At 48.1% G+C, this 19648-nt stretch overlaps 1 protein-coding gene across 9 annotated transcripts in view; it reads right to left on the bottom strand.

Moving 5' to 3' along the window:
• Positions 1–19648, bottom strand: part of EML6 (EMAP like 6) — a 298929-nt gene that overhangs the window by 106786 nt on the left and 172495 nt on the right. For all 9 annotated transcript variants that reach the window (XR_012667789.1, XM_048842340.2, XM_048842341.2 and 6 more), the window contains 3 exons: positions 11140–11281; positions 8881–9033; positions 8455–8586 (listed from right to left, as the gene is read on the bottom strand). Coding sequence is in view for 8 of the 9 variants with exons in the window: in XM_048842340.2 (XP_048698297.1) it covers positions 8455–8586; positions 8881–9033; positions 11140–11281 (427 nt within the window). In the remaining variant the exon portion in view is untranslated. The remainder of the gene's footprint in view (positions 1–8454; positions 8587–8880; positions 9034–11139; positions 11282–19648) is intronic.

Below are 19648 nucleotides of genomic sequence, written 5' to 3'. Positions count from 1 at the left end.
CTCAGCCCCTGAGCGGTCCCGTTCCTCGAGGGTGGTGTTAAATTCCCCTCCCAGGACTAGGCACTCGTGAGAATCTAGGGTGCTGAGGAAGTCGGACACCCGCTGATAGAATTGTGGCCGTTTCGGGCTCGTTGTCGGGGCATAGATATCAACAAAGTTGACCACGAGCCCCTCCATACGGACTTGGAGATGCAGCAGGTGGCCCGGCACGGCCTCAGTGACCCCTAGCACCTCGGGCCGTAGGTTGGGGGAGAACAGGGTCGCCACTCCAGCTTGCCGAATCGTGAAGTGGCTAAAGTAGACCCCGTCCCCCCACTCCAGCCACCAGCTGTCCTCGGCGGTCGGATCTGTATGGGTCTCCTGCAGGAAAACTACAGAGTACCCCCCTTCCCGAAGGTAAGAGAGCACATGGGACCTGCAGAGAGCCATCCTACAGCCCCTGGTGTTCAAAGTTGCGATAATGAGAGGCGTCATGCGGAGGGCAGGGGGGTGGGGGTTCCTTATTGGAGGAGGTGTTCACGGCCCCCGGCGGGTCGCGCAACGATCCGTGACCCATCCTGTAAGTGAGTAAATCATCATGGAAGCCGCGGGCCCACCCATAGGCCGCGGCACCGTGCCTTCCTTTCCCTCTACCCTCCTTTATAAGGGCCCTTGTGGCCTGGAGGAGTTGATCAAAGTCCCCCCATAGCTGGAGAGCCAGCTGTACTCTGTTGCGGGAGCCACGGATGTTTTCTAAAAACTCCCGCAATGCTTTTCGCAGCTCATGGGGGGGTGGGGTTGCGATTTCCAGGTTATTCCCTGGTGGGGCTCTTGGTGCAGCCTCGTGGTCCGCTGAGGCAGGCAGGCAGGGTGTGGACCACTGATGGGGCATCTGACAGGCTAAAGTTATTAGGTCCATCTCACGCCTTGGGCTAGAAGGGGATGGCGGAGGGAAAATTGCAGTTCCTAATGGGTCGGGGCAGGAAAATGCAAAGGCTGCTCCCTGGGGGGAATCCGCAAAAAACGGGAAAGAAATAACCCCAGGGGCAGCAATAGCATTGCAGGAGGAATTGGATTGGGCAGGGACGGGATGTGGGCAGGGGCAGAGGCAAGGCTCTGGGCTTCGGGAGGCAAGCAGTTGAGAGGTGGTGCCTCCTGAGCAGATTCAAAGGTTGAGGGATGAGGGAGGGGGCTCCCAGTGATGCTAGGCGCAGGCTCTGTGGTGGATTTGGCAGCCATGGCATCAGGTAGGGGACCACCTTCTGTAGGGTGCCCGCCCGGGAAGGCGGTTAGGGGGAGGGAGCATGGGGAAAGGGGGACTGGGGTGAGGTTGCCCAGATTGAGGCCAGCCGGCAGTAGGTCATCCTCCCCCTGGGTGACCGGGGTCAAACCTAGGGCCTCGATCTCCTCATACATGGAGGAGAGGTCGTCTTCTGCCACCCCAGGGGTCTCTCCTCTGGCGCCCGCCTCGACAGTCACTTCGGGGTTCGCGGGGGGTTCGGGTGGTATCCAGGCAGAAGGGGCTTCCTCAGGGGTCTCGGAGGGGAGGGTCTCCCGTGGAGGGGAGATCCTACCTTCCAATGCTATTCTGTCTTCCCCTCCCAACACCGGCAGATGGATCTCACTCGTGGGCATAGTGGAAGGCTCAGTATCAGTGCTTCCCTTCCTGGTCTTCCGGGGGGCCTCTGCATCGGATGGGTGCAGCGGAGCTTGAGCCTTCTGCTTGCCTCGCTTCCCCTAGACTAGGGTCCAGCCCTACATAGCATCGTCTGGGGGTTGGTTAGCAGGGGTCGTGTCGGGGGGCAGACGCGATGGTTCAGGAGCTTGGGGGGGTAACGGTGAGGCAGCATGAGGGGCGGGGGGTTCTCGTTGGGGCAGGCCCTCTCCTATACCCAGTAATATTTTTGCTGCACCCTCCTCCATAGGCTCTGCCGGATTGTTAATAGCAAGGGTGGGACTCCCTTGCTCGTCTGGGCGTTGTAGGGGAGGTGTCTCTTGGGCCCGGATGGGAGCAGCGGTGGATCGAGCAGGAGGAGAGGTGGTTTCAGGTGCCGGGCGGCCAGGGGCGTTGGCAACAATGGAGCCGATGTCCTGCCAGGTCTCGGGGGTCTCGGGTGCCCCTCCCCGCTGGGCCAAAGGGCAGTCTCTTCGGACATGCCCCGCTGATCGGCAGAGGTAGCACCGGGCCTCTCCCGTGGAGTAAAAGACCCGATAGCGGGCTCCCTGGTAGGGGACTAGGAAGGACCCCTCGAGCGCCTCTCTGTCACGCGCCGCCACCGGCGGTAGAAGCTGCACTTGCCAGCGGAAAGAGAGGACGTGACAGAGGGTGAGGTCCTTGCAGCCCAACGGGAGAGGGCTGATGACAGAAACGAGTTTCCCCAGGGTGGAGAGAGCGGGTAACAGGGCAGCATTGGGTAGAAAGGGAGGGACAGAGGTGAGGACTAGGAAAACGCCCAGGTCCTCTAGCGGCTCCAGGGGGACAAACACCCCCCCCCACCGCCAGGCCCTTCTCCACCGCCTCCTGGGTGGCAGCCTCCGATGCTAAGAAAAAGACAACCTTCCCGTACATTTTGGAGGCCACCACAATAGCCGTGGGTCCTACCACCCTCGCCAACGCCTGCCACATATGTCTCCACGAGGGGCGAGGTGGGCACCAGGAGGCAACGGACGCCGTGCTTCCTGGTCATGGTGGGAAAGGGGCCCCGGCCGCTATTGATGGTAGCGGAGGCGGTGGGTGGGCGAGATGACGAGGCGGCAGGTGTGCGGGGGGCTACCACCGCCCGGGCATACGTCCTGGGGGCCGGGGGAGGGACGCTCGCAGAGCTGGTGGAGGGAACAGCAGGGAGGGACGCCATGGTTGATAACGAGGCCACAGTGGTGGGGGCAGCCGCTGCCATGGAGGTCCTGGTGGTTTTAACGGGGCCCTTTCCTTTCTTCACACCCTGGCCTTTCCGGCCAACTGCGGGGGTTTTCCTAGAATCTGGGGGGCGGTGGGCATAGCAGTGGCAGTAGTCACCCCGGTGCTTCCTGCTGCCAATGCCCCAGCGGGGGCGGTGGCAGGTGTTTTGGCAGCAGTGGGGGGGGCTTGGGCAGAGGGTAGGTGGGGGAGGGGCAACTGAGCTTGTTAGAGGGGCCTCACCCCTCTCATTCCCCGTCATTGTGAGCAGGGAGAGACGGGGAGACACCAGAAGGAGGAGGGGGGAGGGGGAAGCAGATTAACCACTCCTCCCTACTGGGCTGCAGGTGGGAGGGTGGGGGTGCCAAATGGGTCGGACTGGACAGGGGAGGAAACAGGAGTTGGGGTCCGGTAATAGGGGCAAACTGTGGGGTAAAAAGTCTGGGGGGGGGGGACGTGGACAGACGTGTGTTTGTCCAAAGAGTCTTGTTTGGTCAGCTGTTGTTTCCGGTCCAGACAGTGGAATTCAGGGAAAGCAGCTGAATCCAGAGGTAGATGGCAAATTGCCAGCAGGGACGGACGGCGGGGGGGCCGTGACGGTTGTAATAATGTTGGGGGGGCACCGATAGATCGGGGGACGGCTCCATGCTACACCCCCTGTGCCCCTACAAACGCAGTTAAAACACAGTCAAACTCCCCCCACACGAGAGTACAATTCAAAAGTTACTCAGTCTTACGGCCCCCTCCACGATGGTTTGTAGCTTCCCTGGGTGATTTTTTCTTTGGCTATCTTCTCTTCCAGCTTTGTAATGAGGCTTTCAACAGGCCAGGAATGTTGCAGAAATAAGAAGAATCTTCTTAGCTCAGTACGGGTTCAGAAATAACAGCAAAACGGCTGGGTCTGGGGGCTTCCACCCCCCTCCTCCGGGGAGCGGGTCGGCAGTCCTCTCCCCCACCCGGGGGTTTCAACTAAAGCAGTAGCAGCGTCCGAGGGCAGGCATGGGGGGGGGCTGGCAGCAAGCTGGCAACTGACCAGCACTTGAACGGCAGCAGAAAAACAGCAAAAAAAAACAAAACAAAGAAAAAGCGTCTGGCCCGGTTGGGGGGGGGAACTGAAGCAGGGTCAAAAAGTAAGAAAAATCCAGGCCAGGGGGCTTTAGGAAAGAATAGAAAGCAGATAGCTGGGGAGCAAGCGAGGGACGTTCCGTTTCCCAACAGGGAAGGTTCCAGAACAATCAGGAACCTTCTGGAGACAATTAAGATAGGCTGATTAGAACACCTGCAGCCAATCAAGAAGCTGCTAGACTCAATTAAGGCAGGCTAATCAGGGCACCTGGGTTTTAAAAAGGAGCTCACTTCAGTTTGTGGTGTGCGTGTGAGGAGTTGGAAGCAAGAGGCACTAGGAGCTGAGAGTGAGAACGCGGAGTATTGGAGGACTGAGGTGTACAAGCATTATCAGACACCAGGAGGAAGGTCCTATGGTGAGGATAAAGACGGTGTTGGGAGGAGGCCATGGGGAAGTAGCCCAGGGAGTTGTAGCTGTCGCATAGCTGTTCCAGGAGGCACTCTAGACAGCCGCATTCCACAGGGCCCTGGGCTGGAACCCGGAGTAGAGGGTGGGCCCGGGTTCCCCCCAAATCCTCCCAACTCCTGGTCAGACACAGGAGGAGTCGACCTGGACTGTGGGTTCAGAAAAATGGCCAAGCTGAGGGCTGCCGTGAAGCTCCAAGGCGAGCAAATCCGCCGATAAGCGCAAGACCCACCAAGGTAGAGCAGGAACTTTGTCACACTATGAAAAGGACTCACACACACTTTTTTTTTCACTTCCCCTTATGTCAGACATATCCCTCAAAGTGGGAAAATGTTCAGTAGTTGTTGCTCTTGACAGAGAATTGGTGTGACATAACTGGTATGCTGGATAACTTGCAAACTTGTACATGTTCTTTAATATTAAAATAAGATCAAAGAGAAGCTTATTGTAATGCTTTTGTTTTACTCTCATCCCTGAGCCTCAAGTACTGAGGAGGGTGTCTGGTACTGTACAAAGCACATGTATAAAAGAGTCAGAAAGTGAAATATTTTAAAGTAAATCGATCCAGTTAGCGGACTGGAGAAGTTAGAAAGAGGAAGAGGTAGCTCAAGAACTAATAACTGTTTGGAATTGACTTAATTGAAGGCATTCTAATATTTAAGGATTGAAGAGCTGATCATGAAAGCAGGTTTAAAACTGAAGAGTATATTGGCATCTACCATGCTTATATGATAGTGTCATAATTCAGAACCTGAATTCTTATATGATAAGATCAGAAGTCCCTCACTTTCAGACTGCATCAGCCTCATCCAATCAAATCAGAAGTAACAATAGCAGGCTTCTAAAAGAGGGGTATCCAGCCCTCCTTGATCAGGAGCTGTCATAAATATAAAGGGAAGGGTAACCACCTTTCTGTATACAGTGCTATAAAATCCCTCCTGGCCAGAGGCAACATCCTGTTACCTGTGAAGGGTTAAGAAGCTCAGCTAACCTGGCTGGCACCTGACCCAAATGACCAATAAGGGGACAAGATACTTTCAAATCTTGGGGAAAGGAAGGCTTTTGTTTTGTGCTCTTTGTTTACGTGTTTGTTCTCTCTTGGGACTGAGAGAGGCCAGACAGAAATCCATCTTCTCCAACCCATCCTAATCCAAATCTCCAATATTGCAACCAGTATAAGTAAGCCTGGCAAGGCGGATTTGTTTATCTTTTGTTTTATGTGAATTTTCCCTGTGTTAAGAGGGAGGTTTATTCCTGTTTTCTGTAACTTTAAGGTTTTGCCCAGAGGGGGAACCTCTGTGTTTTGAATCTGAATATCCTGTAAAGTATTTTCCATCCTGATTTTACAGAGATGATTTTTACCTTTCTTTTTTTTTAAATAAAATCCTTCTTTTAAGAACCTGACTGATTTTCCCATTGTTCCAAGATCCAGGGGTTTGGGTCTTTGATGATTTTTTAACAAATTGCTTAGGATATTATTCTCAAGCCTCCCCAGGAAAGGTGGTGTGTAGGACTTGGGGGGATATTTTGGGGAAAGACATCTCCAAGTGGGCTCTTTCCCTGTTCTTTGTTTAAAACGCTTGGTGGCAGCAGCATACTGTTCAAGGAGAAGGCAAAGTTTGTACCTTGGGGAAGTTGTTAACCTAAGCTAGTAAGAATAAGCTTAGGGGGTCTTCCATGTGGGTCCCCATATCTGTACCCTAGAGTTCAGAGTGGGGAAGGAACCCTGACAGGAGCACAGGTCAGTTTGATGCCAGGTAAGAGAGAGAGAGAAAAGGGCAAAAAACTTCCTACAAAATTAGAGGACTAAATAAACAATAATCATACTTAAGTCTTTTTAAACTGGTAGGTCAGCACATTCTCCTGGATGACTGTGATCAAATTATTTAATGTACTACTCCTTTTGTTGGTGTAACCCTTCTTCCCGTCAGAGTTGGCAGCAACAAGGGCCGGGTTCAATATCTAAGGGATCCATTCCAATAACACAGTGCAAACCGGCTCGAGCCCTCACCCAGTGACCTGGGACAAATATATACCACCACCGCTGGGTGCCTCCAAGAGGCAATACTTCCCCTCTCGCAAGCACATAGTCTGAGTGTAGCAAAAAGCCTTTTAATAACAGAGAGAAACAATGTGGCATTATGTTGGGGAAACACCACCAACAGGATTCATAACACAACCCATGAGCAAAAAAAACCCACCCCAAGCACATTGGGGCATGCCCCTTTCCCTTTGGTTCCTGAGTCCAGCAACCCCAAATCACCCAAAGTCCCAAAAGTCCAATGACCCAAAAGTCTCTGTCCCTGGTCAGGGCAGCCCCAGAGTTCGAAAGTTTATCTGAGGAGGTTTACCTCCCAACCTGGGTGGAGATGGGACTGGGGTAAGAGGCACCTTACATGATCTGAAGCTGACCGCCCCACAGCTCCATAGGCCTTCGCTCCGCTCCGCCAGCTGCCCCACGAACTCCTTCGCTCCACGGCCCACAAGCAGCTCCCGCCGTCCCATGAACTGCTCCACCAGCCGGTCCACAAACTGCTCCGCGTCCCGCCAGCAGCTCCCACCATCCTACGAACTGCTCCACCAGCCTGTCCACAAGGCACTCCAGCCGTCCCGCGAACTGCTCCACAATATATCTTCAGGCTCCCCCACTACTTAACACAACGCTCAGTGATTTCAGCTCTTAGTCAGTTCAGCTTTTTGGTGAATTCAGCTTGTAGTAGGGGAGCCCCAGTGCTGGTGCACTGTTAGCCCAAAGTGAGCTCAGCAGCCTGTAACCAGACTTCTAATGAAATCAAAATTAGCTCTGATATTCCACAGTGGAGAGACGAGGAAGTGCAATTAGCATGTAAGACCCTCACCAAGGGGCCCATGCCACCAAGTATTAATACTTGTCCCCAGCCTCTCTCAATTCACAGAGTTTTGGAACTCATGACCCTTGCCTAGCGAGTGCCACTTAGTTGATGGTGAGTCCCTCCATCATAACAAAAGGCTAAGTACAGTTCCAAGCACAGTTCCCATAATCAGGGTAATAACAATTTATTCTTCCTGCCCCAATAACAGAGACACTGGGGATCCCACAGCAGCCAAAGTGACCATTTGGGCAGTGTGCCTATGCAAATGACATGGCCCCTGAAGTTCTTTTCCACAACTTGCCACACCTCACCACCAGATGTCAGGGTGGAGCTCATCCTTACACTGCTTACATCGGAAATTTCCCCCAGTCAGAAATCCCCATAGACAGGAATGCATACCAGTATTTGCTTCCTTACTTATTCAAAACTTGGGGTTTTTTTTTAAACCTTTCAGAAAGTTAGAGCTGTACAGTATTATGAAACATGACGCTCGATTACCAGAAGACTGTTCAACAGATAGAGTTGAAAAAGGTTATGTTTAACCAGCTTTGGACTGTGCAACTGCATGTAGCTAAAATTCATAAAATTTGCCATTGTGAAATATTAAAATATTTCAGTATAATAGGCAAACATTTTTGTAATTACTTGTTAAATACAGCAAATCCTCATTATAATTTCACACAAGGAGATGGAACTAAAAGTGGCATATCCATGGAAAATTATATCTACATTTGAAAAAGACTAAGAAAATGAGGCTACTTGTATCACAGTATGGTTTGATTTTGGTAATGCTCTCTGACTGGCTTCATCACAATAAATGCCACGTAGTGCTCAGTGAACAGAAGAAGAAAGGAAATAAGTCATGAGAGGTGGCATAGATACGTGTTATGTGTTGCTCGCATGCAACCACAGAGCATCAGGTAAAGAAAAAGAGCAACATTACATTCATGAGTGACATTGTAGTTAGATGTTCTAAGTACCACAATCTTCAGCACAGATGTTGTATGTAAGTATGCATTCCATCAATAAAAATGAATTGCAGTTGGGATGTGTGATGTATAAGAGCATTTTTGGTGGAACAAAGGGATATTATGAGGCAGTTTTTCTATAGCATAACTGGAACAGGCACACATTTGACATTTACTTTTACTGTAATTACAGGCATTTCAATTCACATATTTGGTCAAAGATTTTACCTCTTGAGTCCCAGTCAATGTGTGTGATATAGCTAGATGCACCTTTGCAGATGCCAACTCTTTTGCTGGTAAGTACATTGTAAATATCTACAAAATTATCATGGGAAGCCACTGCCAGATATTTTCCTGAGTCTGTAAAAGAAAGACATCCAAGTTAACTAAAGTATTTGTGAATATTCTTGATATTATTATTATTAATTAATATTATTATTATTACTTATTTCTATTGCAGTAGTACTCAAACACCTCAGTCTGGATTAGGGGCCCATTGTGCTAGACTCTGTACAAACATATCAGAATGAAAAATATCTAACAGCCATGGTTCACATGTAAAACAAATTTGCACTCTTAACATTCCATTTTAGGTTTTTTATTGAAAACAAAAACAACAAACAACAAACAACTTATTTTATCCTTTGACTGCACCTCGTGAAAATTTGATATCAGAGATCATTTCCTTTCTGTGGTGGAAAGAGACCATATCTTCAACAGTATCAGCATTCACTACCAGAAAACTCCCATCATTCAACCCTACAGCCAAGGCTTTCCCATCAGGAGAAAAGGCACAGCATCTTCCACCTGGAAAAGAAATTCAAAAGAAACACCTTACTGTTTATAATTTTGGACTGAGGAAACCAGCAATAATCTGCAGCTAGAAGGTCTCCCCACAGAAAAAGTCTATAAATTAATCATTTTTTAGGATATGTTTACACGCAATCAGAGGTGTGATTGCAGATCATGTTGGCATACTGACACTACCTTTAATCTAGCTAGTACAGCTAAACAGAGCTGTGAAGACATGGTGGCACAGACCACGGCACAGGCTGTACATTCATACACACTCACGTTAATAGCCTATGCTGGAATCCATGCTGCCACATCTTCACTACTATTTGTAGTTGTGCTAGGTAGATTAAAGTTACCATGGGTATGTCTAGGTGAACTGCAATCACACCTCTGTCGAGGGCTGTCCCTAGACATTGTGGTGCGGGGTGGGGGCTGGCCCCAGGTCTCCGTGGGAACGGGGGGGGTCCCCCAAGGTCTGGGGGGGGCAGGGCAAGAGCAGGCTTGGGGAGCAGGGGGGGAACCTCCCCCCAGCACAAGCTGGTGGAGCGGAGTGGGTTGGGGCCGGCTCACTCCACTTCCGGCCACCCGGTGATTGCAGGGCGGACCTGACCCCACACTCAAGGGGTGGCGGGAAGTAGAGTGACCCAGCCCCAGCCAGCTTTGCTCTGCTTTCCTGGCTCCCAGGCTTGGGACTTGGGGGGCAGGGGGAAACCACCCCCAGGCACTCACCGGCAGCATGGCTGGGAGCCGGCAGAGCAGAGCTGGCTGGGGACGGGTCGCTTCACTTCCTGCCGCCCCATGAGTGCAGGGCACGCCCGACCCCTCCTGCAGTCCCTCAGGACGTAGTTCAGGGGAAGGAATGAAGTGGGGGCGGGGCTGAGGTGGAGCAGGGGTGGGAAGAGGTGGAGCGGGAGCAGAGCAGGGACGGGGGCAGCTTTCCTGGCCAGCTCAGGGGGATCATACCCTCCTAACCTTAGTGAGACAGCCTAACTTCATAACTGTTATTTGTTAAAACAAAAATATCATATGAAAGTAGAACTACAAACTGCTTTCCTGGATTTCCATGGGAATTCACTCTGTATTTTAAATCTTCAAACTGACAAAGGATAAAGCGGCCACAGAAATATCAGTCTTGGAAGGGGGTTACATTATCTAAAAGCATGAATAACACAGTCTAGTTATGCTATAAATACAGCCAAAACAAGAATAACTAGGATTAACATAAAAATGGAAATCCAGAATGAAAATCCAAGGAGCCATTCTGACTCACCTGACCATGCAAATCTTTCAGAGACACTGAGCCCCACATATGAAAACTCCTTTGGTTTATGACCTTGTGATGGTTCCACTTTGGTGGGGCAAAACCATATGCCTAGAACCTCCCACTATCAACTTTTCTCCCAGTATTAATTCTGACCACAATGTCCTATGCAGCAGATCTGATTCACCCTCAGTTTGCCTCACTAAAGCATACTGATAGTGACTCTACTTTCTCTCAGCCAATTAGAGCTCCTGCACTTCTGGTCTGTCACTAAAAATCAAGCCTTTAGTTTTAAATAAAATAAAAATTCCTAAAGGAATCTACAAATGAAATAGAAGTTGGAATTTTCAGGAGGCACCCCTTCAACAGTTACTCACTGCTCTATGTAGTCCATAATTGACCAGCTGCCCAGAAGTTGAAGTGGGGGAATAAAATATAAAGTTCACATTGCCACTGGATCCTGATCCTGACTACTTTTTATCATATGGAAAATCATCTTGTCTGTAACTTGGTAAGAAAACTTTTTAAAGCAGAACAATAAACACACAATTTGTGGGCTTTAAAATGTCCTTAGGGAGGGAGAATGATTTTATGGTTAAAACATAGGACTTGTAGAGTCAGGGGAAATGGGTTCTTTTCCCTTGTTTGCCACATACCTGCTTTATGTCAGGGACATCACCCCTTCTGTGTCCCAGATTCTCTATATGCTCCTATTCCCTATCAACCTAGTAGGGATATTAAAGACTTAATTCATTTATCTCTGCAGAGTGCATTGAGAGACATGGATGGAAGGCACTATAGAAATGCAGTGCAGTATTATTACTCTTGCAGTATTTACAGTCAAAGGAAAAAATTACCTTTTTTGAGTTTCCTCACTGCTAACATGCGGTGTTGTGAGGAAAGTTCCCAGATTCTCAGTGTTTTATCATCACTCACCGTTGCACAGATAGGCAAGAGAGGGTGAGCTGCCAAACCCCACACTTCTCCTTCCATATGCCCCTAAGGAAAGTCATAGAAGTTAAGGATGGATAACACCTTTTAATGTCTGTAGGCCATCCCCATGCTAGTGCATTTTCTATTGCTGTCTAATCTTTTAAATGTCTCAGATAACAGGGCTTCCACCACCTCCTTCAGAAGATGTTTCTCATTCTAAGTAAGGATATGTCTACACTTCAAGATGGAGATATAAATTCCCAGCACAAGGAGACACACATACACACTGATGAAGCTAGTGGGCTAAAAATGCAGCCATGGCAACTTGAGGGACAAGCTGCCCCAAATACATTCTCAGTGTCTCTGATGGGCATGCATTCTGGGTGGCTAGGCCCTCTCGCTGCTCAAGCTGCTGTGACTACACTATTTTTAGTGCACTAGCTCAATCAGAATAGTACAAATATGTATCCTCAAGCAGGGAATCATCCCCCACTCCCCAGCTCCAACCCAATCATAGAATATCAGGGTTGGAAGGGACCTCAGAAGATCATCTAGTCCAACCCCCTGCTCCAAGCAGGATCAATCCCAAACTAAATCATCCCAGCCTGGGCTTTGCCAAGCCTGACCTTAAAAACCTCTAAGGAAGGAGATTCCACCACCTCCCTAGGTAACCCATTCCAGTGCTTCACCACCCTCCTAGTGAAAAAGTTTTTCCTAATATCCAATCTAAACCTCCCCCACTGAAACTTGAGACCATTACTCCTTGTCCTGTCATCTGCTATGACTGAGAACAGTCTAGATCTATCCTCTTTGGAACCCCCTTTCAGGTAGTTGAAAGCAGCTATCAAATCCCTCCTCATTCTTCTCTTCCGTAGACTAAACAATCCCAGTTCCCTCAGACTGTCCTCATAACTCATGTGTTCCAGATCCCCAATCATTTTTGTTGCCCTTCGCTGGACTCTCTCCATTTTTCCACATCCTTCTTGTAGTGTGGGGCCCAAAACTCGACACCGTAGTCCAGATGAGGCCTCACCAATGTCGAATAGAGGGGAACGATGACGTCCCTCGATCTGCTGGCAATGCCCCTACTTATACAGCCCAAAACGCCATTGGTCTTCTTGGCAACAAGGGCAGACTGTTGACTCATATCCAGCTTCTCGTCCACTGTAACCCCTAGGTCCTTTTCTGCAGAACTGCTGCCTAGCCATTTGGTCCCTAGTCTGTAGCGGTGCATGGGATTCTTCTGTCCTAAGTGCAGGACTCTGCACTTATCCTTGTTGAACCTCATCAGATTTCTTTTGGCCCAATCCTCTAATTTGTCTAGGGCCCTCTGTATCCTATCCCTACCCTCCAGCGTATCTACCTCTCCTCCTAGTTTAGTGTCACCTGCAAACTTGCTGACAGTGCAATCCACGCCATCCTCCAGATCATTAATGAAGATATTGAACAAAACCAGCCCCAGGACCGACCCTTGGCACACTTCGCTTGATACCAGCTGCCAACTAGACATGGAGCCATTGATCACTACCCACTGAGCCCGACGATCTAGTCAGCTTTCTATCCACCTTATCGACCATTCATCCAGCCCATACTTCTTTAACTTGCTGGCAAGAAAACTGTGGGAGACCCTATCAAAAGCTCTGCTAAAGTCAAGGAATAACACAACCACTGCTTTCCTCTCATCCACAGAGCCAGTTATCTCGTCATAAAAGGCAATTAGATTAGTCAGGCATGACTTGCCCTTGGTGAATCCATGCTGACTGTTCCTGATCACTTTCCTCTCCTCTAAGTGCTTCAGAATTGATTCCTTGAGGACTTGCTCCATGACTTGTCCAGGGACTGAGGTGAGGCTGACTGGCTTATAGTTTCCCGGATCCTCCTTCTTCCCTTTTTTAAAGATGGGCACTACATTAACCTTTTTCCAGTCATCCGGAACTTCCCCCGATTGCCATGAGTTTTCAAAGATAATGGCCAATGGCTCTGCAATCACATCCGCCAACTCCTTTAGCACTCTCGGATGCAGCGCATCCGGCCCCATGGACTTGTGCTCATCCAGCTTTTCTAAATAGTCCCGAACCACTTCTTTTTCCACAGAGGGCTGGTCATCTCCTCCCCATACTGTGCTGCCCAGTGCAGTAGTCTGGGAGCTGACCTTGTTCGTGAAGACAGAGGCAAAAAAGGTACTGAGTACATTAGCTTTTCCCACATCCTCTGTCACTAGGTTGCCTCCCTCATTCAGTAAGGGGTCCACACTTTCCTTGACTTTCTTCTTGTTGCTAACATACCTGAAGAAACCCTTCTTGTTACTCTTAACATCTCTTGCTATCTGCAATTCTAAGTGTGATTTGGCCTTACTGGTTTCACTCCTGCATGCCTGAGCAATATTTTTATACTCCTCCCTGGTCATTTGTCCAATCTTCCACTCCTTGTAAGCTTCTTTTTTGTGTTTAAGATCAGCAAGGATTTCACAGTTAAGCCAAGCTGGTCACCTGCCATATTTACTATTCTTTCTACACATCGGGATGGTTTGTCCCTGTAACCTCAATAAGGATTCTCTAAAATACAGCCAGCTCTCCTGGACTCCTTTCCCCCTCATGTTATTTTCCCAGGGGATCCTGCCCATCAGGTCCCTGAGGGAGTCAAAGTCTGTTCTTCTGAAGTCCAGAGTCCGTATTCTGCTGCTCTCCTTTCTTCCTTGTGTCAGGATCCTGTACTTGACCATCTCATGGTCACTGCCTCCCAGGTTCCCCTTTTGCTTCCCCTACTAATTCTTCCCAGTTTGTGAGTAGCAGGTCGAGAAGAGCTCTGCCCTTAGTTGGTTCCTCCAGCACTTGCACTAGGAAATTGTCCCCTACACTTTCCAAAAACTTCCTGGATTGTCTGTGCACTGCTGTATTGCTCTGCCAGCAGATATCAGGGTGTTTGAAGTCTCCCATGAGAACCAGGGCCTGCGATCTAGTAACTTCCGTTAGTGCCGGAAGAAAGCCTCATCCACCTCATCCCCCTGGTCCGGTGGTCTATAGCAGACTCCCACTATGACATCACCCTTGTTGCTCACACTTCTAAACTTAATCCAGAGACTCTCAGGTTTTTCTGCAGTTTCATACCAGAGCTCTGAGCAGTCATACTGCTCTCTTACATACAACGCAACTCCCCCACCTTTTCTGCCCTGCCTGTCCTTTCTGAACAGTTTATATCCATCTGACAATACTCCAGTCATGTGAGTTACCCCACCAAGTCTCTGTTATTCCAATCACATCTTAATTCCTTGACTGTGCCAGGACTTCCAGTTCTCCCTGCTTGTGTAGACATACCCTAAGAGAACTTACTGTCAGGTCCCGCCCCGATAATCAGCCTAAATGTACATTTGGGGGGTGGGATAGCTCAGTAGTTTGAGCATTGGCCTGCTAAACCCAGGGTTGTGAGTTCAATCCTTGAGGGGGCTGTTGATCTGGGGCAAAAAAAGGGGATTGGTCCTGCTTTGAGCAGGGGGTTGGAGTAGATGATCTCCTGAGGTCCCTTCCAACCTTGATATTCTGTGATTCTGTGACTTCTTTCATTTAATCTCATCACTACTAGGTGTAAACCTTGTACAATCCTAAACAAATTCTCTCTCTTCCACCCTTCGATACTTGTACAGGAGACAGTTATATCCATTTTAGGGTGCTATCCTGAGATCCTAACACAGGCAACTTTCTCAATGAAGTTTATGGAAGTTAAGCCTTTTGCAGGATTCTGATCTGGTATTAGTCATTGTTTCGTTCTTTTAATTTTTTCTCATAAGTCAATCTTTATATCCCTTTAATAATTTTTGTTGCTCTTCTCTGGATTTCCTCCAGTTTGGATACAGTTATCCAGTACTAGATGCTGCTCAAGTTACAGGCCTGAATGACAGGCAGGATGGTGGTGATGTCCACAGTGATCAAGAAAGGAGATGGGGGAGAGGATTTGGAGGTGAACAGATTAAGAGCTCTGTTTGACCTATGTCAAATATCAGAAAGAGAAGCCAAAATTTTAATTTGGCTAAAAGGAGACAGGTCTATAGTAAAGAGCACTCCATGCTACCTCCCTCTTTCTCGTACCTTTTCAGTTATTTTTCTCACATGCATAAACAGAGGAATCTTGAGTATGAGTTGACAGATTATTTTACCTCTATATTTGGAGCTGGTGTGACCACTGCTGGTATACTGTGCCCGCAATTCAACAAGGATGTTGATAAATTGGAGAGAGTTCAGAGAAGAGCCACAAGAATGATTAAAGGATAAGACAACATGCCTTAATGTGATAGACCCAAAGAGCTCAATCTATTTGGCTTAACAAAGAGAAGATTAAGGGGTAATTTGATTATAGTTTGTAAGTATTGTGATACAGGAGGGCCAGGAATTTTCTGTAGTATCTGGCTGGTGAATCTTGCCCATATGCTCAGGGTTTAGCTGATCATCATATTTGGGATCAGGAAGGAATTTTCCTCCAGGGCAGATTGGAAGAGGCCCTGGAGGTTTTTCGCCTTCCTCTGTAGCATGGGGCACAGGTCACTTGCTGGAGGATTCTCTGCTCCTTGAAGTCTTTAAACCACGATTTGAGGACTTCAATAGCTCAGACATAGGTGAGAGGTTTTTTGCAGGAGTGGGTGGGTGAGATTCTGTGGCCTGCGTTGTGCAGGAGGTCAGACTAGATGATCATAATGGTCCCTTCTGACCTTAGTATCTATGAATCTACTGGATCCTCCCCCTTCGAGTTACTGTATGGACGCCACCCACGTGGCATATTAGACATCGTGAAGGAGGAATGGGAGGAACAACCCAACCCAGGGAAGAACGTCATTGTACACATAGCCCAGATGAGAGAACGAATAGCCCAAGTGACCCCCACAGTACGAGAGCATTTGGAAAAAGCACAAGTACTACAATCGTCAGGCAAAAACACAGACATTTCAACCAGGAGAACGGGTGCTGGTGCTGGTACCAACAACAGAAATAAGCTCCTGGCCAGTTGGCATGGACCCTATGAGATCGTGGAAGCCGTTGGGGAGGTGAATTATAAGGTGAAGCAGGCAGACTGCCGAAGGCCAGAGCAGATATACCACGTCAACTTACTGAAACCCTGGCTTGATCAGGAGACGTGCCTGGCCGTCCTGCCGGTTCCATCCCAGGCAGATGGCCCACAAGGGCAGGTAAAGATATCCCCCGAATTAGCCCCAGAACAATGAACAGAGGTAGTCGACATGATCCAGTGGAACCAAGACGTGTTCTCCACACAACCAGGCCGTACAACGCTGATCCAACACCATATTGTCACCTGTCCCGGAGCAAGGGTGACGATAAAACCATATCGCATACCAGAGGCAAAAAGAGAAGAAATTAGGGCAGAAGTAAAGAAGATGCTGGAATTTGGGGTGATTGAGGAATCACACAGCCAGTGGTCCAGCCCTATTGTCTTGGTCCCCAAGCCTGATGGCAGCCTGAGGTTTTGTAATGACTTCCGGAAGTTAAATGAGGTATTCCAATTCGATGACTACCCAATATCATGTATTGATGAGCTGGTGGATCAGTTAGGCAAGGCCCGATACTTGACCACCTTGGATTTGACAAAAGGCTACTGGCAAATCCCCCTGGCTGAGGACGCCAAGGAAAAAACTGCTTTCTCTACACCCGATGGCCTTTTCCAATACCCCATCCTCCTTTTTGGGCTCCATGGGGCCCCTGTGACTTTCCAATGATTGATGGATAGATTACTTCGACCCCATGGCAAGTATGCAGCCGCCTATTTAGATGATGTGGTAATCCATAGCCCTGACTGGGAGACGCACCTGGGGAAAGTGGAAGCGGTACTGGATGCTCTTAGACAGGCTGGCCTCACCGCTAACCCATCCAAATGTGCAATAGGGTTAGCCAAGGCCAGATATCGCGGGTATGTAGTCGGAAGGGGCTTGGTGAAGCCCCAATGGAACAAAGTGAAGACAATACAGGAATGGCCCCGCCCGATGCGCAAGAAGCAAGTCAGAGCATTCTTAGGGATAGTGGGGTACTATCGCCAGTTCATCTCTCACTTCGCCACAAGGGCAGCACCTCTGACGGACCTGATAAGAGCTCGGGGCCCAGAGATAGTTAAGTGGACCAAAGCGGCAGAAGAAGCTTTCACAGACCTAAGGACGGCCCTCTGCAGCCATCCAGTGCTCATAGCCCCAGATTTCAAAAAGGAGTTCATCCTACAAACAGACGCCTTGGAGGTAGGACAGATGGTGGGGGATGAGAAGCACCCAATCCTTTAACTTAGCCGAAAGCTCCTGCCCAGAGAACAATGGTACGCCATAGTAGAAAAAGAATGCTTAGCGGTTAAATGGGCCATGGAGATTCTATGGTACTACCTACTTGGGCGGCAGTTCACCCTTGTGACAGACCACACCCCACTCCACTGGATGCACACAAACAAGGAGAGGAATGCATGAGTGACTAGATGGTTTCTATCCCTACAACATTTCCACTTCCGGATACAGCATAGAGCCAGAAGCCGACATGGCAACACGGACAGCCTGTCACGACAACACTGTTTCTCGTCCCAAGTAGCCCAACCCCATGGTGTTGAGCGGGGTGGGGGTGGGGAGGGATATGTGATACAGGAGGGCCAGGGAGCAGTGGTAGAGGGGAAATATATAAACCCTAGGTTAATTAAGGTGTGGTTCCCTGTAGACTAGGGAGGGTTGCTAAAGGTTAATTGGAGCACCTGTAGTCAATTAAGCCCTGTCAGGAACCTAATAAAACCCCCTGCTTCAGGCAGTCAGGGGAGGAGGAGGAAGGAGAAAGGACTGGAGCTTGGAGGTGTGTTGTAAGATTTGAAAAACCAGAGAACTGAAGTAAGGGAGACCCTGCCTCAACAGGGGAGGGAGACTTCCTCCCCCAACATCTAAGGACTGAAGGTTCCCCACCCAAGGCGGAAGAGGGTAAGAACCCGCAGGGATTGAGAGGGGCTGGGGCTCAGAGTGAGGAGCAAATCCAGATCCCTCCCCCGCTTCCCTTCTCTACCACCTTCCCAGGCTACTATTGGGGACCTCAGCATCCCAAGAGCAGGGGCAAGGGTGGCATCTTAGCCCCCTGCCAAGAAAAGCGCAGGACCCACCATACTAACATCAGCCAACTTGCCACAGTATATATATGTAGATCAAATCTTTAATATTCTCTCCTCAGTCTAATAGAGAAAGGTATAACATGATCCAGTGGCTGGAAGTTGAAGCTAGACAAATTCAGATTGGAAATAAGGTGTACATTTTTAACAGTGACCATTACCATTAACCATTTGGAATTACTTACCAATGGTCATGGTGGATTATCCATCACTGACCCTTTTTAAATCAAGATTGGATGTATTTCTAAAAGAATTATTTTGGGGAAGTCCCATGGTCTGTGTTATGCAGGAGGTCAAACTAGATGATCACAGTGGTCCCTTATAATCTATGAGTCTACTGAAGGACAAGGTCAGCTCATTTCTTATTACTGTGAATTATTCCAGTTTAGCTATTTGCATTTTGTAGACATGAAAAAACTCCACTAAAACAACAAAAGTTTACTGGTTCATCAGGCCATCATGATCACATCTTACATATTTTCTATTTGTACTTCAGTTGATATAACAGTAATTTTGTATGGATGACAAATTATAAAAATTATTTCCATATCACTTTATTATGCTAGATGCAGGCACCACATATATATTTTTTTTATCAGCAGAACTCACCACAGAAATCAGGTTATTTTCATACAGTTTCAGTATCACACCGCAATAGCATTTGTCAGAGCAGAAATATATGAGAAAATTATAATTTCAAATGTTCTGGTTAAAACTCAAGTACAAAATACATCTGCTCATACCCCATATTGTTATGGCTATCACACAAGTAGCAGAAACTGCAAGATTGCTTTACATGCCTGGAACTAATTCCATACAACAGTAATATAGATAAGAAATAATGTTTTGTAAAAACACTAGAAATTTTAGATATATCTATGATTTAATAAAATAGAATGTAAATAAAACAAAAGAAATATTTTGACTACTTTAACTGAAGTTTTATTTTTAAAAAGTGGCTCAAACTCCCAAAAAGTGGATCAAATTACAATAAACTCCATACTAGACTTTAAAAAAAACCACCCAAAACATACAAAAGGAGATCTTAAACAATTTTCACTATAAAAGGAGTGCTATCCTGCAAAGTTGGTACAGTTATTAAAACAAAACAACATCAGAGATCTCAAGGGGCACATATACCAGAAATTTGTTAAATATTTTGCTAAATCCATAGATGTTATAAATCACACAAATAGCTGTCTCTCCACTTCTCAGGAAAGATGTTATAGCAGATTACTGTAGTGAGCTGTCAGTTTACTAAAACTTAACATTTATTACAAAATAAAATATAGAATATTTACTAGTATGCTA

Source organism: Caretta caretta, chromosome 3, assembly GCF_965140235.1.
Source record: "Caretta caretta isolate rCarCar2 chromosome 3, rCarCar1.hap1, whole genome shotgun sequence".
Lineage (NCBI taxonomy): Eukaryota > Metazoa > Chordata > Testudines > Cheloniidae > Caretta > Caretta caretta.
Note: the sequence above shows the minus strand (reverse complement) of the source record. Positions and strands in the feature narration are given on the sequence as shown.